This window comes from Sphaeramia orbicularis, chromosome 5, assembly GCF_902148855.1.
Source record: "Sphaeramia orbicularis chromosome 5, fSphaOr1.1, whole genome shotgun sequence".
NCBI classification, from domain to species: Eukaryota; Metazoa; Chordata; class Actinopteri; order Kurtiformes; family Apogonidae; genus Sphaeramia; species Sphaeramia orbicularis.
The window spans coordinates 51,995,765-52,017,432 of record NC_043961.1 but is presented as its reverse complement, the minus strand read 5'-3'; the positions used below and the strand labels follow the sequence as shown (position 1 = coordinate 52,017,432).

General features: G+C 36.0%; 1 protein-coding gene across 1 annotated transcript; it reads right to left on the bottom strand.

Annotated features, from left to right (window-relative positions):
- Nucleotides 1-17,452: 17,452 nt before the first annotated feature.
- LOC115418807 (adenosine receptor A1-like) lies at nucleotides 17,453-18,927 on the bottom strand. Its single transcript, XM_030133294.1, is given in 3 exon segments — nucleotides 17,453-17,812; nucleotides 17,814-18,369; nucleotides 18,532-18,927. Coding segments are annotated over 3 exon segments (954 nt in total). The 5' UTR covers nucleotides 18,861-18,927; the 3' UTR covers nucleotides 17,453-17,743.
- Nucleotides 18,928-21,668: the final 2,741 nt, after the last annotated feature.

The window sequence follows — 21,668 nt, the reverse complement described above, 5'->3', positions numbered from 1 at the left end:
TTGTAGACTCACATTCAGGCTTTCATAAAAACATCGATATTTGGCAACTGCACAATACAGTAGTTCAACCATTAACTTTATATTGACGTTGTCTTATATTGACCTGTTTGCACATTTGCATACACAAACATATGATATTAAGTGTGAAGAGGTTAACTTAAAGGTTAAGTCACTGTATCATCCCTGTAGGGAAATTCACTATCCTAATACACACAGCACCTAGCATTAGCATTTAGCACATTAGGAGCAGTGAGCTGCCATTGAAGATGCCCAGAGACCAACTCCTGATCTTCATCAGTACTATGGTATGTACAGCAGGGGTGTGAGAAAATATTGGTTCTGCAATGTATCGCAATATTTCATTTCATAATACTGTATCGATTTTAAAAAGTACTGTATCAATATTTTTAGGTATTTAGGGTTTTTTTTTGTTATATTTTATTTATTATTATGTAACACACTTTTATTAAATAATGTTAGTTCCTCTGTTGGGATTGCACAAAAATAATGTTATGATGTTAGTTATGAACTAATAGAATATGAACATTTGAACAGGATCTTCAACTTTAATGTCTGTAAAACATAATTTAGGTTTTAACACAGGAAAATTTTGTCATATAACATTCGTTCCTGTTCTGATCAAATAAAAATGTGTTTAGTATTTGTGCATATTTCTGGTGTAATTCAATTCTTCAAGGAATTAATCATTTAAAAATAAAGAAAGAAACAAAAAATTACCTTTTTTACAGTATCATGATATAATGTGATATATCGTATCGTGATCCTAATATTGTGATTTGTATCATATCGCCAGATTCTTGTCAATACACACCCCTAATGTACATTCAGATATTTACATTTTTGCCAGTCATAACACTTTTCATATCAGACACCATTTAACCAGTGAGAGTTTCTGGCAGCTGTTTCCATCTATGCTGCTTTCCGTAAATCCAAAACTCAGCTGAGGTTTTATAACATTGAAGAAGAAGCAGTTGTTTCTCATTTTTACATCTTAAAGTAGGTCATGTGATCTTTAACTCATGTCCCTTTGGGCAGACGCAGGTCAAGTGTTTCTGGACTATAGGCAACACGTGTTTGACTTTACAGAGGATTACAGCTTAGAGTTCAGTAAGAATGAAAACTGGATGCTCATTTCATTTGTGGATACAGTAGCAAACACACATTCATGTACTTGTTCTGAGAGCCACAATTAATCAAACACACCATGTTTGGGACAGATACTGAGGGCTACTGTTGTAAAGTGTTTGTGAATTCATTGTTGCTGGATAAGAAACCTATTTTTTGTATTAAATTGCAGGAAAAAAATGGGGAAAGATAAGACACTCGAACACACACTAGTGTCACGGAGAAAGCAACGTGGAAAAACAAATGAAAAGCTCAAAGCCACACAGCAGCCAGGACCTCGTGTGAACTGTAACACAAGCAGCGCTGAGCCTCGTGAGAGCTTGACACACATCTGAAATGGAGGACAAATTATCCAGGAAATAGTGCTGCAGCTTGCATTTCCTATTCTCTGGGTGTCTGTGATAGAGACCAGTCTCTCCGGAGGCAATGCAGACAGATGAACAGATGCCTTAACGACCGGGCTGGCACAGGCTGCCACTACCCTTAGAGACTAAAAGTCCTGAGAGCGGTCACTGGCCTGAGTCCCCGAGAGAGAGAGAGAGAGAGAGAGAGAGAGAGAGAGAGAGAGAGAGAGAGAGAGAGAGAGAGGGTGGCGGGAGAGAGTGCATAGATCCAGTGCTCCCCTCGCAGACTTGTCCCCTCTGATTTTCTGAAAGAGGCAGTCCCTTTTGAATCAGTGCCAACGGAGGCTGGCCCAAGCTCTCGCAGCTGAAACTTTTACAAGCTCAGTGTTCGCGAGCAAAAACAGAAAGAGCCAGAGTAAGATTTGTAAAGGGACTCTGTGGGCTCCTCTCCTCGGCTGCTCTTCAACCTGCCTGAGATGTCAGCTGAATGATTCATGGTTGCTTTCTTTGTTCATATTAAATACTGAATCTTCACGATTGCGCGCAGAGATGCACTGTAAAGAAGACTGCATGAAGGGGGAAAGGATTTATATGCAAGGAAATTATTGCTTTGAAAAAAAATGAAGAGGCAGTGACGTCACACAGGGAGCTGCCTTGGATATTGCCTGAGGAAAGAGGCTGATGAGTCTGTGAAAGCCGTGCACTCCTATCGGGACTAATACGGGATTATTATAGTGTTTAATTTTACGCCACTGGTGTATGTGGAACTAAGTGTTTGGCTGTATTTACACCCAGAGACTGACCCTTATTTTCATTTCAGTCCTCCGTGTCATATTTTGTTACGTGAGCTGCATTGTGGTAAACATCCCACAATCTTTGTTTAGTGGCTTATGTTGACTGTAAACATTGCTTTTCACTCACTACAAAAAATCAAATTAGACCAAACCCTCAGTGGTTACAGTTTTTTTTTCCCTCCGTGCCGTGCAACAAATCCACACAAAAACACAGGCAGGTACAAAACAACTAAAGACATCCGGAGTGACTACCGAAAATGGGAACTGTGAGGCATGTACTACCTGGGAATGATGCCAACTGCTGACAAAAGGCTTTACTGCACAGCACTGAGAGAAGCCTTTAACATATTTCCCCAGAAATGCTTCAGGAATATCTGGCACTGAATTGTTAAGCAAACTGTACATAAATCTGTCAAACCTTCTGGCTTTGCTGCGAGACAACATGTAAGTATTCACATCTGATTCCTAATCCCGACCTTATTTCTCTCTCTCTCTCTTTTTTTTTTTTCTTTCTTTCTTGTTTCTTTCTTGCCTCCCAGCCCCAAATCCTACAGTCAAGTGAGATGTCTATTTGATGACACATTCATGTACAGTTCATGTGACTGCTCCCCTTTGTGTGGTGGCTTTTTACGCGGTCAACTAAGTCGTTTCACCTCAGAGCAAAACTCGACTCCACTCACATGCCTTCACTCGGTTTTCACACCTTTGCAGGAGCATATTCATGAACTATTTTGTGACTTCTCTTTCTGCTTCCCCTTTCTCTGAGTTGTCTCTCCCTTTTGGCAGTGGGGTAAAAGTGGGCAGGCGCAAAAAGGAGGGCATGGCCCAGAAGCTGCTCTCAAGCCCCAGCCCTTGTTCGAGTGGGGTTTTTATGCTGGTACACTACTCAGCCTTTTCCTCGTCTTGCAGGCAAAAGTGAGGGATGTGGAAATGCATTCCCTTTCTCTAACCCGCCTTTTTTTTTTCCACGCCGCCACCAAGGCCTAATTCTCTGTGGGTGAAAACTAGCCTGACCTGTACAAAAAAATCTCACCTCCAGGTATTTCTTATTTTTGATTCTGCTTCTGTCTGGGCCTTGATATTCCTCTTTGCACTCGAGTCTCCCTTTATTCGTTTCTGTTGCACTTTTTAGACCTCTTTTACCTTCCACACTGTACACGTGTCCGCTTTGCTTGCGACCGAACACAATGTCTAAACCGCCATCATTTCTGTCTGCCCGAAAAACACTCGGAATTCGTCTATTCGGTTTAATGTATTAAGTAAAAACACCAAAACATTTGCAAAAAGCCAGTGTAATGAGCAGCCTGTTTACATAGCACTGTTCGATAAAACACATGCCCCAAGTTATAAGGCTGTGTTACTGCCTCTTAAAGTACAGGGCTGCAGTAAAAACCAATGTTTAGGTATAATTTACAGCAAGTTACGGGCTATAGTCACAGCAACTCCACAGGCCTACACAAACAGATTTCACCCCTATCAAAAATTATTAGTGCGGCTGTCTTTTAAACTGGAAATCCTGTTGTATCTAAGTTTTTTCAATTAAAAAAACTGGTTTATATGTTGCAGGATTGTTACATCTGCAGCCCCAATGTAGTTTACCACGAAATGAAAGGGTATCGCACACACTTAGAACGAGCATCTTGAGAAATACATGGTTACTATCACACATGCGGACGATATCATCTTGCAGTGTGTTTGAACGCTGCTGTTTGGTCGACCTGTTCAAAAACCAGTATGAACCAGATCCTCTCGATGCAAGCATTGTTCCATACATGAAGGAGCTTGTATCGGGTCTCGGTTTCAGATCAAGCTTTTTATCTTTCTTTCTATTTTTCTCACATCACAAAAGTCACACAGAACATACCCACAAACCAACATCTAAAATGAGAAATGTAGATATTTGTTGCAGATAAAATGTTTTGAACGTTTGACTTCGTGCTACGCGGTGTGAAAGCTAGTGTGGTTTTGTCTGTAAAGGGATGAGAACGGGGGCTTTGGGGTTTGCTTTCGACTGTGTGATAAAGGCAGATCATGGCACATTGGACAGAAAGGGTGAATGAAGAAAAAAGGGGCAGGGAGTATAGAGGGAGTTGCAGAGTGAGAGAGAGAAAATGAACGTATTTCCTCCTCCCCCCAGAGCTCTCCTCAGATGAACTTGCTGTTGCTGATTGATGACATGTTGTTTGGAAAGCCATATCCTCCGCTATTTGCGTTTCTGTCCTCCCCATGGTTAGAGGGACTCTGCGGTTACCAGGATCAAAGTCTCTCTCTCGCTCTCTTTTTTTTTTTCACTTTGTTTTGTTTTTTTGGGTTGTTGCTTTTATCAGACTCTGGTGCATACACACATCCCACTCTTCCTGTTTGTTCGCACCAATGATTCATCTGTTATAAACACCATTTTTTCCCCACTATGTTTCACACAGGCTGCCACTAGACCAGGGGTGCCAAACTCATTTTGGTTCAGGGGCCATATTTAGCCCAATTTGATCTCAAGCGGGCCACACCAGTAAAATAATGACTTGATAACCTATAAATAATGACGAATCCAAGTTTTTCTTTTTGTTTTAGAACAAAAAAAAACAAAAAAACAATTGAATTATGAAAATATTTACATTTTACAAAAAAGATGTGAATAACCTGAAAAAAACAGAAATTTCATTTGAAAAATTAGTGCAATTTTAACAATATTATGCCTCGACTTATTATTTATACATGTACATTTACACACAATGTTACATAAACATTTGGTAAGAGGCATAATATTGTAAAAATTTTGGAGTTTGGAAATAAAATGTGAACAATTTCTACATCTCTTATTATTAACACAACTACAGATCACAGCGGATCCATAAATGCACAAAACATTTAGTAACAGGCAGAATATTGTTAAAATTGCACATTTCAGGTTGTTCATCTTTGTTTTTATTTATGTATTTATGTGCATTTTATTGTTAAAGAATAGTTTTGTAAATGTAAATATTTTCACAGTGTAATTGTGTTATTTTTTTCACTTAAATTTTTTCTACAGGGTGGGGAAGCAAAATTTACAATGAACATTTAGTTGTTTTTTCTCAGCAGGCACTACATCAATTGTTTTGAAACCAAACATATATTGTTGTCATAATCATACCTAACATTATTATCCATACCTTTTCAGAAACTTTTGCCCATATGAGTAATCAGGAAAGCAAACATCAAAGAGTGTGTGATTTGCTGAATGCACTCGTCACACCAAAGGAGATTTCAAAAATAGTTGGAGTGTCCATAAAGACTGTTTATAATGGAAAGAAGAGAATGACGATGAGCAAAACTATTACGAGAAAGTCTGGAAGATACTATTAAAGAAGAATGGGAGAAGTTGTCACCCGAATATTTGAGGAACACTTGCGCAAGTTTCAGGAAGCGTGTGAAGGCAGTTATTGAGAAAGAAGGAGGACACATAGAATAAAAACATTTTCTATTATGTACATTTTCTTGTGGCGAATAAATTCTCATGACTTTCAATAAACTAATTGGTCATACACTGTCTTTCAATCCCTGCCTCAAAATATTGTAAATTTGCTTCCCCACCCTGTACATCATTTTTCACAAAGAAAATTTGTCATTGTCATTAATTATAGGTCATTGTGTTGTTACTTTTACTTGAGATCACATTGGTCTGTATGTGGAACCTGAACCGAAATGATTTGGACAACCTTGACTGTTCAGGTTCATTTTAGCATTTTCATCCTGCGGGCTGGAATGGAACCTTTGGCGGGCCAGATTTGGCCCCCGGGTCGCGTGTTTGACACCTGTGCACTAAACAATCAATTAACAGATTTTTAAAGTGTGAGATACCGTGATGAGATAAATATCTAGATGATCTGCATGTTTCAACGAAGTTAGCATTCTTTTCTAACCTGTGTACAAACACTCATCAACAATCACCGTGGTGACAGCAGGCAGCTAATCTTAACCATAAAAGGGATTTCTTTCAACCAGGTCTGTGCTTAGTATATAGTAAAAATATCTGGTAATAAATATTTGGTATAGATGTTTGGTAGTTGTTTTAGTGTGAGGAATGTTGATGTGACTGCACCTCTGATAGTATTTAATAGTGCTGTTGGCTTATCACTTCTCTAACACATGAACAAAGACACATAAGAATATTTGAAAATATTAGAAAATGCACAAATGTGCCAAATACATCACACAGTCTCTTAAAGAACAATTATTAGTGTTGAAAACTAGCCTGTGTAATAAAATCATGTATGAAATAATCTTCAGGTTACTTAAAAACTGTATTTCTAAAGCACTTTGGGTTCAGTAGAAGACCTTAAAGGTTAGGGTGAAATAATACTGACACCATCAAAAAGGTTACTCAACGATAAAAAAAAAAAAATTATATACATATATGGCAAGAAATTGACTGTAAATTTCCAAAACCATAAGTATTTTAAATTTTAATCCCAAAATCATTACATTTCTTTAGATTAACTAAATATTCAAAAAAAAAAAGTATTTCAATTTGGAACATCCCTGAATAGCTCTATCTTTATTTCATCTGTTGACAAAATATTGTCAGATTAACTCCAAAAACTTATGATTTTATTAATTTTTCAAGAAATTTTGGAAAATGAAACACAACTTAGTGTCATTAAACTATGACAGTCAAGTGAATTATAATGAAAACATAATGTAAAAATTTGTTTATCACTAAAAGGACTTACTTTACAAATTCCATTTCATTGCTTTTTAATTTTCATCATTATTATGGTTATATTTTTCTACTAAAATGGTTGAAATGCAATGATCAGTAAATGTTTAAATACATTAAACTCAACTTAACCCTTCTGCTGCCTTCCACATCCCATAGACGAAGGCAGCGGAATGGGGTCAAATTGACCCCAAGGAAAAACCTTGAGCCTGTTGTAATGAATAAATATTGTTTTTGTTTATTTATTAAGCATTAATTCACCTCATTCTGTGTCTTTACAGTGCACAGCAGAGAACAATGTACAAAAAAGCATTTTTACTGGATCTTAACTTTAACTAACTCTGTGATATCATAAAAGCAACAACCAACATCCAAACACACGCAAGTTTAAAAAATGACTTACATGTAAATGTCTGATTCTAATTTATTCATCTTTTTATGTTTGTGTAACTGAGCCTTTGTCTTAACTTTCATGCACCATAGCAAAACAACGGTAATGCTAACATTTTGTGCTAAGTGCTACAAAACACTACGCAGAGTGGTTTGAAAGCGGACTTCTCTTAACTGTGTGCATCCTTTTCACTAAGTGTTAAAATTTTTAACACATTTAATTACTTATAACTTACTACAAATAATTTGTCACACATAAACAAATTGAAACAATAACAACTGCTGTACTTTAGTTAAATGAAGTTAATGTTAAAGTTACTGAGTTACTGAGATGTACCATAAAATTACTACAAGAATAAAAATACCACAAAGCTTTAGTTTTAACACACACCACTAAGTACAGGTCAAATATATATGATTCTATATTACTCAGTGAGTTTAATGAAAAACATAAAATCTTCACAAAAACCATCATCATCTTAATCTGACAAGCGACCAACCAGACACAGCAGTTGGACAAATCCAAGACATATGTTTTTTTCTAAAATGAGATATATATTTTGAACATGAAATGTGAAAAAGTGAAATTGGAACTGACAAATGTGTGTCAGTACTACAGTAGAAATATGTGACCTCCACAGGGGAAACATTCTCAAATGAAATATAGACTAATTTCAGTTTCCGTAAAGTAAAAATAATAAATCTTCTGGATTGAATTCGCCAATTGTTAGAAAATGTAGATGTATGGAAGTAAATATGTCTCATCAGATTTTGAATAAAAAAAGCCACTGAAATTCTAGCACTAATTTTTTTTGCACTGAAATTAAGTATCTGAATTTTTTCGGTGTCACATGACCAACTTAATGTAACTTGATTGGCTGGCTGTCAGTTCGACTTTAGATAGAATCATTGCTTATCCTTGGTGTCCCGAGTGTGTGATCTGAAGTTTTTGTGTCTGAATTTTTCGCATCTGAATTTTATTGTGCATCTGAATTTTTTTGTTCTAAATTTATGAACATAGTAAAATTGAGAGACAAAAAATTCAGATACTTAATTTCATTGCAAAAAAAAATTCAGATACTTAATTTCAGTGCAAAAAAATTCAGATACTTAATTTCAGTGCAAAAAAATTCAGATACTTAATTTCAGTGCAAAAAAAAAAAAATTCAGATACTTAATTTCAGTGCAAAAAAAAAAAAATTCAGATACTTAATTTCAGTGCAAAAAAAAATTCAGATACTTAATTTCAGTGCAAAAAAAATTCAGATACTTAATTTCATCCATCCATCCATCCATTATCTTCCACGTCAGTGCAAAAAACTTCAGATACTTAATTTCACTGCAAAAAAAATCAGATACTTAACTTCAGTGCAAAAAAAAAATCAGATCCTTAATTTCAGTGCAAAAAAACTTCAGATACTTAATTTCAGTGCAAAAAAAAATTCAGATACTTAATTTCAGTGCAAAAAAAAAAAAAAAAAAATCAGATACTTAATTTCAGTCCAAAAAAAATTCAGATACTTAATTTCAGTGCAAAAGAATTCAGTTCTAGAAATTCAATGGCTTTTATAATTCAAAATCTGATGAGACAGATTTACTTCTATATAGATTTAACCTCACTTATTCACTTATTTGATGCTCTTCCCAGAAAAGCACCAAACAAATGAAATAAATCTGAAAAATGCTGTATGGCCCAAATAAAGCTGTCAAGACAGTTAGTGCGGGCGTGAAGCTGTACATCAGCCTGAGTGGACCATAAACTCCAGCTGAGTTTATGGAACAGGACACATCACACATGATGAGATTCAGCTGAAACCTCAGACTCACACAAACCATGACCACTTGTCCAACATATGGACAAAGTCTGCTAGTGAAACAATGAACCTTTCTTTGGACGTGTGAGCGGCCGGCTCACATAGCACGGACGCCACACTGAGCATCTGGCAGCGACCTACGCCGCCACACCTAACTGCCTGGTATCATACCCCTTTTTCTGACATGGCATCCTCCCATTGCTCAGCTGCCAATACTCTCCTCCCCCCTCAGTGGTGGGGTTTTCTGTCATACTGCATCCACGACATCACCCCCTTTTTTGTCTCATTAAGATTCAGCTTGGCACGAAGACAATGCCCATTCCTTGGCACCAAATATTGGAAAGAGCCGCATAAGAGAAGCAACCTCAGCCTCTTCCCTCGTAGTGGTCCCCGTTTTCTGACGATCATCGTGGACCAACGCCAACTTGTAAAGGGGTATTTTTTGTGCCTTTGTTTACTAAATCCGCAGATCTTTAGGCGTTTTAACAACACTGATATCTTTACTGTGTTGGATGTGTATCAGTGTAACACATGGAAGGCTACACTTGGCATCTGTATCTGAAGCACCGGTGAATGGCAGTGTCATCGATATTGTTCACTGGCACGTTGTTTTTTTGTTTTGTTTTTTTTGCGAGTGAGTCTGATGTGAAGGTTATGCATTCAAAGTGGCTTTTTTTCTTCGCTATACTCTTGCTACAGAGCAGCCATTTTCTTCCTGCCATCACTTCCGGGTATAAACAAAACATCTGCTTTAAGTCATGGTTCTACTTGAGCCTATGGAATGAAATTCTTAGGTGTTTACTCACAATACAGAACACTTCAAATGTTAGAACAAAAGTAAAACGACCGCAAAAAAGAAAGAAAAAAAAACATGCTGACATACTATTTTAAATGTGGTTTCATATTATAACATGCAGTTTGTTAATATTATGTACTAATTGCCTGAACACATCTTGCTTCACTCTTTAATATTTTGTTTACTTCATTGCCTAGCCACTGTTTCCTTTTCTGCGTTGCATTTAATTTATGTCTTTTAAGATACTGAAAACAGAACTAAAAGCTTTTTTTTTTTCATTTTTATTCCTTTTTGCATACGTTAAGGATTTGCGTCGTCAAAACTGATTAAAGCGTTGGTCAGTAATGTGTCAAAGAAATATTGATAATTGATTTTTAAAGACTGATATATTAACAATACAGAAAAAGAGATATGATTTGGCTGATATCATTCATGTCTCTGCTGATAAAGACTTGAAATGAACTATATTTGGCTGGATACCTGTTGAATTGAATTTTATGGTCAAACTAATTTATACTTAATGAATCTGGAAGTGAACAAAACTATCAAAAATATAGACTCCAGACTTTTTGATTTAAATTATTTTCCTTCAAATTCCATAACTCCACTTCATAAACTTAATATTAGCCTTGGGTCACGATCCAAGATGCAAGTTCTGCCAGTAACACCCTATTAGCACATAGTTTTGGTGCAGATTATTCCACTATTTTATCCCTAGTGTCAAGTTAACCCTTTCATGCATGATTTATGAGAACCTTAATCAAGATTTTTTTCCAAAGGGTTTTATTCCTCTTTAGGCATGAAAAAAAACAAAAAACAATGCGATTGAAATTTTTTTATGAACCTATTTTTCATAGACTTGCAAAAATGTCCACTTAGCTGGACATCATGCGTTTAATTTTTGAAGCAAAGAAACATGTATTTACTGATATACTGTGTGAAAACTCTGAAATAAAACCATGTTTAATGCTGGTAATCTGATGTTTTCTCATATTTTAACATACTCTAATACTAGTTACTACTTACTTCATGGAGATAATATGTAAAAAAAAAAAAAAAAAAAAAGTAGAAAAAAAAACAGTCTAATAACAATTATCAATTGATTTACAGTCAACCATGTTATTGCAGATCAGGTTTATCAAGAGCAGCAAAGTTACAGTAATGGTATCAATTGCAGTGTATTAGATGATGCATAAGCTGATATGGAACTAAAATAAACTCCATGAATATATAAGAGAACAGCTGTAGAATAGCTGTCCACTGTAGTGACCACTATGCATGAAAGGGTTAATATTATTATTATTATATACATTGTTGGTCTTTTGCATGATCTTTATGCTATTTTATGTATGCACATTTTTTCTTGCACTTTATTCTGTTGCTTCCTTGACCAGAGAATTTCTCTGTTGTTAGATAAAGTCTCATCTAATCTAATCTATTCATGTTTCATAGGAGAATAACACAGGAGTCATCACGCCACATCTCTAGTCTGAATAGCTTTCTTAGTGTCTCCACCGTACTGGCCAGCCGGTTAGACGGGTTTGATACCATTTACCATCTGATTAATTCAACATCTCAATTATGGCCTCCCACTCTCTGATGCCCTTGTGCCTTTTCATTCAGCTCCAATGAGCATGCCCTGGCACTGCAGCCACACACCCTGCCAAAACATTTCAATCACTGTCGGCATTAATTAGGCCAAAGAGGAATTCAAAATGTTAATGAACTGCCCCAAAGCTTTTCAGCCATCATGGTTCACATGCTAATTTATGCAAAGAGTCCTAGCTTTTCTGTTGGTTTCACCGGTGTCAACCATAACAGTGTCTGTGCTCGGTCAGCTAAGTCAAAGTATGGGCTCGCTTTTGGTGCCCAGACGGCTCTGCCCAGCTTGTGTCCCAGACTCTGGTTGGCATAGTAAACAGGATCCTTCTTCAATGGACTTGAAGTGGCTTTCACACCGAGTAAAAAAGGGCAATTTTCTGAAGTCAAACCATCAGCTTCTTCATCAAAACATAGACAGGACACACTCAAATCAGCAGAGGATTTTTCTCAACATTAATCTGCAAAGCAAAGATGGTCAACTCTGAAATATCATTTGTGAAAAAGTACATTCTTGTGGTCAATTTTAGCCTTTCTTATAAATGCTATATCTTGTGGGTAAAGATTCGGACAAGGCAGAAAATAACAGGTTGCACCGCAGATGTTGAGTACTTTTTTTCTGCCTGTTAGAAAGCTGTGTTGGATAAATCTGAGATAAGTTTAACAGTAAAACATATATTAACTCTTCATATATCGATGGCCAAAATACAAAACCTCCTATCTGAAAAAAATAACTTTTTTCAGGAAACAAAAAAAAAAACACAAGAAAAGCACTCGGAGAGCGCAGACCTCCGCCAAGCGCAAAAATTCCCCACATAATCGGTGATACAAATTCTACATTTATTTTTTAAAATAAAATCCGCCTTCTGGATCAGATCCGGATCAGCCTTTGAAATGTGATAGAGGACCCCATTGTCAATTCCTGAGTTAAATTTCATGAGTTTTGGTCAATAATTAAGCGAGATATTGGGAAACAAAAATTTTGGCCCCATTTACCACAATGTTAACGAAAATTTCAAAGTGATCCAGAATCCAGGATTTCTTCCGGATCACCCCCAAAAGTTAATCATTTCTTCCTTATCCCATTTCCAACAAACCCTGAAAATTTCATCAAAATCTGTCCATAACTTTTTGAGTTATGTTGCACACTAACGGACAGACAAACAAACAGACAGACAAACAAACCCTGGCAAAAACATAACCTCCTTGGCGGAGGTAAACATGGATCCTGGAGGATTCTGTTGGGTTTCTATAAATAGGCTTAGAGTTTGGTTTTGACCAACTCTATATGTAAAATGTCATGAGATGACTTTTGTGATGATTTGGCGCTATATGAATAAAATTTGATTGATTGATTGATTGATGGTTTAGTTTTATTACAGTATGGTCTTTGTTGTTGTTGTCAGGTGACCTTCATGTCATAAGAAAGGGTGGGATTATCTTGCAGATAGACTGAAAATGTGGAGTCATCCTTGTTCTCACCATTTAATGTGAAAACTCAAAATCTAAAAATTTGCAGATAGGAGGTTGTGTTTTTTGGCCATCGATATGCTGCTTTATAATATACTGGTTTTCTGTATCGAACTGTGATGGTTAATGATGACAGTTGTGCGCTTTGACTTTAACTAGTAAGAAATTCAGAAAATACCATTTATTTGGCATACTTTGAATTTCCCTGATATTCCCAATAACAGACCAGATGCAGTCGCTCTGCTGTAAAGTGACTTTCATATATAACACAACAGCAATTCCTATAACTAACACAAGCTGAAGACAGATATAAGTATCACCAAGGTTAACAGACTGTGGCAGGGGATGTCATTTTATGCTTTTCTTTTATGACAGTAACAGTGACAGGCCAAGACGACCACATCAATATTCTCCAACTCTCCTCATTTAAATAAGTGTGTGAATATATTGTATGTGAGAAGGGATGAATATATATGATCAGGGTTCCTACAGGCTTCTGAAAGTTAAATGTAAAACTTTTAAAGAACTTTTTAAGACTACTTAGAACAGAATTTTATGCCCATTTCACTGCCTATTTCACAACCATACTAGCAAAAATTTGCGACTCCTTGAATTTAGGAAAATGTATTTGTTTACTCCAATGCCTTGATTCCCAATGTTCAGAGTCATTCCTCACCAGAAGCTGCAAAGTTAGCAATAATCAGTTCCTAATTTCAATTTTAATTGTCGGGTTGGAACAGGAATATCAAATTTAACACCATTTAACCCTATAACACCAAATGTATCATCTTTGATACATGAGTTTTGAAACACTCTACATGACCAGTGTGACATTTTTTTTCTTGAAAAACCTGATGTATGCACTTAGATGCATGCAATGCACAGATAATCCACCAGGTGGGAGGAATTCGTTCATCAGAGGCCTTTCCAGTGACACTACAAGATTGACATTAATGAGAAAGGAGGCAGAACTTTGCCAATTTTGCAAAGGAATTACTAATTTGTTAGACATGTTTGTGTTATATTTTTGTTTGTTCAAGAATTATAATATTTGAGCATTGAGACCCGATGTACCAAATATGATACAAAATTGAAAATCATACATCAAAACTTATATTTGAAAAACAATTTTTTTGGTTGTTCAGACGGACCAATAACGGCTCCAGTTTCAAAGAACTGGACTTTTCTGTTGTCTGTATTGTCTGATTTAATGGTTCAAGATTTATAGATTTAAAGACTTTTTTAAGGTATCAAATGCAGATTTGGAAATTCAAGACTTAAGACTTTTTAAGACCCCGTGGGAACACTGATTATATTCATATGTATTACCATTGAATGTAAAAATAAAAGTCAACACAACATTTACAATATTACTAGCATGAAAATGATTTGCAAACATGTAGATAATTCAAAAATGTCATAAACCTCACCGATAATATTTTTTATCCATCTCTCATAGATCATCAAACAAGTTTCTCCCACCCACTGTACTGCGTATCTGTCCTTAAGGCTGAGGTAGTAGATTGAATAGTTGTGGGGTCTGTATCCTCCCTCTGAGTTAACTATACAATCTACTGTCTTTCCTAAGGAGACAGACTGATCTGCTGAGATATCCATAAAGATCCATAAAGATGATGGGAAGCCTCGTGGAGAAACAGATGACACAAACCATCCTCCCAGTGTGGAAAAGACTGCACAGCGGCCACCTCAGATGTTACATATTTAACAAGCGCAAAGGCCTAGTTAGTTCATATTAAAAACCAAAATGTTGTTAAGCTGGTCCATGACAATCGAAACGCTTTGACTGATATTAATTTGTGCTTGAAGTTGAGCCTAGCAAGGTGAGGTAGTAGGTTGTATAGTTTGTGGGATGGAGTCAGTCCTACTCAGGTGATAACTATACAGTCTATTACCTTCCTTGAGAGGTACAATGAGTGCCTGGACAGGAATTCCTAACTCTGAGTGAACGGTGAAGGAAGTTACTTTAATGCCATCTTGTGGTCGAAAGACTAATACCAAACAGGAAAGTGGAAAGTGTGGAAAATGATCTGTAAGGGGGTGAATGGGGTTCATGATGGAAAAGGAACCTGCACAAAACAAACTGAACAAGTACAACATTGAGCATTAGAACCAGACTTTGCCTATAAATGGTGCTTTGTAAATGTAAAAATTGTGATACTTTAATATTGGGAATGGACCCCAGGAAGAATAGTTTCTACTTTAGTAGAGACTCATGAGGATCCTTGAATAAATAATTAACCCTTTCATGTATACTGGTCACTACAGTGGACAGCTATTCTACAGCTGTTCTCTTGTATATTCATGGATTTTTATTTTTATTTTTTTTTTATTTTTTTACACAAATCTTTATTAAAGTTTTAACACACTACATATCTTTTCTGACATGAATTGGTAAAATTTTGTAGATCTACCCTGAGTGTAAACCCCAGAACTATACACCCCCTCCCATAGTTTTCACACAATTTATCAGTAAATACATGTTTCTTCACTTCAAAAATTAAACACATGATGTCCAGCTGAGTGGACACTTTTGCAACTTCATGAAAAATAGGTTCATAAGAATTTTTTATAATTATTTTTTTTTATGTATTTAAAAAAAAATGTTTTATAAGTTTTATTTATTTATTTAATTTATTTATTTTTTCATAAGAAATTTTTCAATTGCATTGTTTTTTCATGCCTCAAGAAGAATAAAAACACTCAGGAAAAAATCTTGATTAACCTCCTGAGACCCAGGAAATATCAGCAAAGTACCAGCTTTTTTTTTTTTGTTTTGTTTTTATTAAATAAGTGCCTATATTGGAAACATCATGATGCAACAGTTTTTTCAGATGCAGTTTTAAAGAATTTTATGCAATGTCCTTTGTGGTAGACAGTTTTCTTTTCTTTTGTATAAAGTTGTGAAACTCCTGTCCACAAATGTAGACAGAAAACCCATAGCTGGGTCTGAGGAGGTTAAGGTTCTCATAATTTGTGCATGAACGGGTTAAATAATTAAATAAATACATGGATGGAAAACAAAGTTTAGGATAATTAATGTCACTGGAATGAATATTTAAAGTTTAACAGAAACTGAATAACTGTGTAAAGAATACTTTAACACTAAAAAAACAAAAAACAAAAAAACAGTCACTATTCCTCTTCACTGATCTCCTCAGCTCTACAAAGTTAAACATCTGAGTTTATTGTTTCCTACAACTGTTTTTTTTTTTTTACTTGCATTTCCCAAGACATGACTTCAAAGAAATACCATTGTTCTTTCCTGCCAGCTAGATGTGTAAAATATTGACATATTTCTGCCATATAAGGTTATAATACCAGGGATGTGTTTGATGCTAGATGCACTTCCCTTAAGTTTGCCGATGAAAAAAGGGGATTCATTCCTTGTTTTTATAAGTACAGCTTATCAAACTGTATCACTTCCTGGTTTGCTTGCAGAGATTACTCTCAAAAAATTATCTCTGTAAGCAAGGTTTACACACAGATCCATCAGAGGACTCATATTAGATTATTATTAGTAGTATAATTTCTGCATAGTTATATTGATCTGTAAAAGTGGAACAAGTCATAGCCATGTGTGAGAAAAGGAAATAACACATTGAGCTTCCGAAAATGATTCATTTAGGTACGTTTTGGTTTACAGCTGTAAAGACAGTGAAAATAAAGAAATGATAATCATCACACAAACTTGTACATGTCTCAAACTGAACACTGTGCTTATATATCAGCCTAGTGTCATCAGTCAATAAAACATCAATATCTGAATTAAAATGCATGTATTAAAAAAATACAAACTAATAAAGTAATCTGATGATTAATAAAACTCCTCCAAAATGTCATTTATGTTGTCAGTATTCGTGATTTCAATTATGCTTATTTTAGGCTCTGAAAATCACAGTTTCAGGTAGTTTTACTTCAATGCACTGAATTATTATATTTTATATATAATGTATATGGGATGAAAATATTATCAGTAAATAACGCAATCAGCTCACTTTCTCAAATGATCTCCTGTGTCACCAATAATTAAAATAATGTAAAAATATTAAGTTATTTCACAGTTTTCAAAATAATTTAATACAGTCTACATTTGTTTTAATTCTTAGGGTAAAGTGTGCATAAAATAGTAAACAGGCTCAAAGCTTGTGTTTACCATATCTGAATGTATGAGTTAACATATACTGTATACTAACTGACCTGTTTTACATTACATTTGTGGAAAATTGTAAGTCATGCCTTCTTACTCCTAAGTGTGCACTTTCAGCTGAAATGAACAGGAAGAGCTGGAAGTTGAAGAGAAACACTAAGAGCAAGAGTGATGTGAAACTTGCTGCAAAACATATGCTTTTAAGCCAAGTAGAAGTTCACCTTTTCCTGCTTTTTTATTTTATTTCATTTTATTTATTTTTATTTTTTTTTACACACAGAGATGTTGACATGTTAACCATGAACTGAACACACAAAACCATAGACTCCTAAATGCTGCAGGTTTTCAGTGTAGAATGCAAGACTTCCATTTTGTATCAGTACAGCTTAGCATCATCTTGATTAAAGCTGTTTTTAACATTTAAAAAGCTTTTCATACTCTTATACATTAAGTACATCACCAAACTTGAAAATGAATGAGCATAAAAACAAGGGGATCCGCCTTTACTCAATGTTCGCTGTACTGTTCATGTTACTGCTGGGATCTGTTGTCTGGCTTGTCTGAGATCCTTGATTTTCTTCCCCACATAAAATATACTTTTTCCAAAGCTCAAGGTACGCTGCCCTTATTTTCTTTATTTTGAACGCATATACAACTGGGTTTACCGCCGAGTTTGCATGTGAAAGCAGGATGCCAACATAGAAAGCTGAGTGTGGTACATATCTCTGCCCACGGAAGTACTCAATGCAGTTCATTATGTGGAGGGGGAACCAGGACAGAGCAAACAGGACCAAGACCAGAAACAGAGATGCTGCCAGTTGCTTTTCCTTCCTCAGGTAGATATGTGTCTGTACTTGGGCACCATTGCCTGGTTTCTCTCGCAGGTTTCCTCGAATGGTACAAAAGATGAAGCCATACAAAGCAGCCATCACCAACAAAGGTGTGAAGGTGCAGAGAAAAAAATTAAAGTAGACCAGGTAGGACATGGGGATCACAGTTATGAACTTGCAGAGAATGGTGGAGTTGTCCTCCTTAGGTAAGTTTTCATGGTTGTACCATCCAAACATGGGTGTAAAACTGAGTGGTAACGCTATGAGCCAACATGCTGCTACCACAAACCAGGAAAGCCTTTGTGTTACAGTCCTTTTGTACCTACAGAAAAGAGCATTATCATTTATTTATGAAATCATGAAGCTACTGAGATGAATCATGCTTTCTGCAGCGGAAAACAATTTCAACTGATGGTACATGAGTTAAGAAAAAACACACCAGAATCTAAAGTTTAAGATTAAAACTGCACGAGACAAAATTTACCTGAGTGGGATATACACCCGCAGGAATCGATCCACTGCAATAGCTGTGAGGGTCAAAACTGAGACCAGAGTGAGCAGGATAACCACACAGCTGAGGAAGAGACAAGCGCTGAATGATGTGTTCACTCGTCTGTCCACAATCACAGCCATTGGTATGGCCACGCATCCAACCAAGAAGTCAGCCACAGCCAGAGAGACAATAAGGCAGTAGGTGGGCTGTTGGATATTCTTACTGATCCACAGTGACAAAATCACCAGCATGTTACCCACACAGCAGCTAATGGCAATGAGCACCTCCACCACCGTGTACATCACTTCACCTACATCCATAGTTGTATCTGCTCCTTGACTGATGGTTGCCAGTGTGGTGTTTCTGAAAGTAAGTCTGAGCCTCAGTATGCTGGGCTGTGAAATTTATCATTCATCTCAGTCTTGTGAAACCTTTGAGGAAGTCCTCAGTGCCTCTGCTTTTGCTCTGATCGTACCCTGATACCTCTCCTACAATTGCTTTTTTAGGCAAATAAATTTAAAGTGATGCAATTTTGAAAGTACCGTGGAGAAAAAAAAGTTCTACATGCACATGATCATTGCTGTAATGTATAGAAATTGTACAGAAACACACTTTTAATCTACAGTAGGCATGTGAAAATAACCCTCATAAGAAGTCTGTCAAGAGGAAATGAGACTAATTTCTCGAGTGTTTTGGAAATAACCACACGCAACCATGCATGTCACACTGATCATGAATAACATACGAAGGCAGCCCTCAGTAACATTAACTTCAACTAATTTCACAGGGGAAGCAAAAGTTCATTTCTATTGAAATTTGTCAAGATGTTACTTAAAGCAGCAGTTGTAAAATTAACATACTGAATTTCTAACACTAATAATCAACACATTTTACGCTAAAACTAAAAAATTGTGTAATGACTTATAATGCAAAAGCAAATTGCACCTCCATAACCACTAAAGTAACTGTAAAAAATTAGGTGCTTTATTTTAATGATGCCTTTGGGTACCATAAGTGAGCATAGAACCTCCCGAAGACTTTTTCATAGAAAATGACAGAAGTATAATAAGTGAATTCACTGAACTAGAGAAGCAATAGCTGCATGCATGTATACAAAAAGTGTAAAGAGTAAAGTGTAAAGAGTGTTGAGAGGCTTTTTTTTTATATCACAGTAGAGCCACTCTCTTAATGGAGTCATGAAATAATGTTAGCAATTAGACTACAAACAGACTGCATGACTGAAAAGAACAGCTTCAATCTATGATGTAGTTTGACATGCATGCAACCTGCAATCTCTGAGAATTAATTTTTCAGAGCGTGATCATAATATAAACTCTAAGAAGCATTGCATTGTGTCATGTCTTTGTGGTGGTGCAGAAGGCGGTGGTGATATCTGCTCTGACATGTGATAAAAACATAAAAGGATTTCTACCAACCAACAAATAACACCGAATATAAGAAAACATGCTCAGCCATCAAAAGAGATCTCATACTTGGGGGGATCTGGGAGAGGGAACTGGGTGTTGTAATAACTGAGGAGATGTGGGAAGATATCTAAGATAATGCAAGGAAAATTTCAGTTTGGAACCGAACAAGAGCATTGCAGCTTAAGATACTGCACAGAGCACATGTTGCTCCAAGTTGTCTTCATAAGTATAGAAAGAATGTCTCTCCAGTTTGTCTCTAATGTAGGACAGAAATTGGTGATCTTACTCACTGTCTCTGGTCTTGAGTTAAAATACAAAACATACAAAAAGTTCTCATAACGAAGCTTGAACTGGATCCAGTTTCTCTGCTTCTGGGCCTTCCTAGTGCTGCTGCGAGGCTTCTGACCCGCACAAACAGGAGAGCCCACATCACTCCCATTCTTAAATCACTCTATTGGCTCCCTGTTTTATATCGTTTTCATTTTAAAATTCTGGTGCTAACTTTCCGGGCTTTACATGATCAGACCCCTGCATACATTACTGCCCTGATTCAGCCCTACAGCTCGGCTCGTAGCCTGAGGTCTTCAGGGCAGCACCTGCTGATGGTTCCTCACACCTGTTTTAGCACATGGGGTGACAGGTCTTTTAAAGCTGGAGCCCCGCGTCTTAGGAATGACCTGCCTCTACACCTACGGTCCATGGACTCTGTAGAGAGTTTTAAAAAACACCTCAAAACACTCCTGTTCAAAGAGGCTTTTGAATTTCCCAACTGACTCAGGGCTGCTACTAACTGATTGCACTTTATGTATTTATTATATTTTATTGTATTTTAAATTGTATTTTATTGTGTTTTTAATGGTATTTTAATTGTATTTTTACTTGTACTGTTTATTTGGACTTCGCACTGTAAAGCACTTTGTGACTCTGTCTGTGAAAAGTGCTCTATAAATAGAATTTACTTAATATTTACTAGTGTCTGTGTACCTGATGGATCTCAGAAAAAACTGTATAATGTTAGGGCATTCTGAAAAAATGTTCTACAGCACTGGATTTCAGATAAAATCCCCTCAGTTGTGGGGTGGCATAGGATACTAATGGAATTCATACCCCTGGACTTTCTGACCTGTCTCATGAACCACAAGACCAATGCCTTTGAAAGAATATGGAAAATATCCCTTGATTATATTAATGTGAACATATACAAGAGCATCTGTGTATGATTTTCTTTCTTTCCAGCTTCTATTGTATTGTATTGTATTGTATACTACATAATGCATATTGTACCTCTCGTACATATAGAATGTATATGTATATGTATGTGCATATGTATATGTGTGTGTACACTCGTGTGTGTATATATAATTTTATTTAATTATGTATTTTTTGACCACTCCCAGCCTGTGTTTTGTTTTATGTGTGTGTTTAAAAGGGGAAAAAACAATAAACATATAGGCTATATTTAAAAAAAAACCTGAAATAAAAAAAATTGAAAAATTAAATATAATATAATTAGGAAAAAATTTAAATAAAAAATAAAACTCAGTATTTCAGTAAAACTGGGGATATAAACTGGTGTAGATCTACTTCTGCTTTAATTGCTGCTTCAAATTCCTGCTCACATTTTGTGTTAAAACAGAATAATAATACACTTTACATGTTTTTCATTTGGTGTTAAGTTGTGTCTTACACGTAGGTTATAAG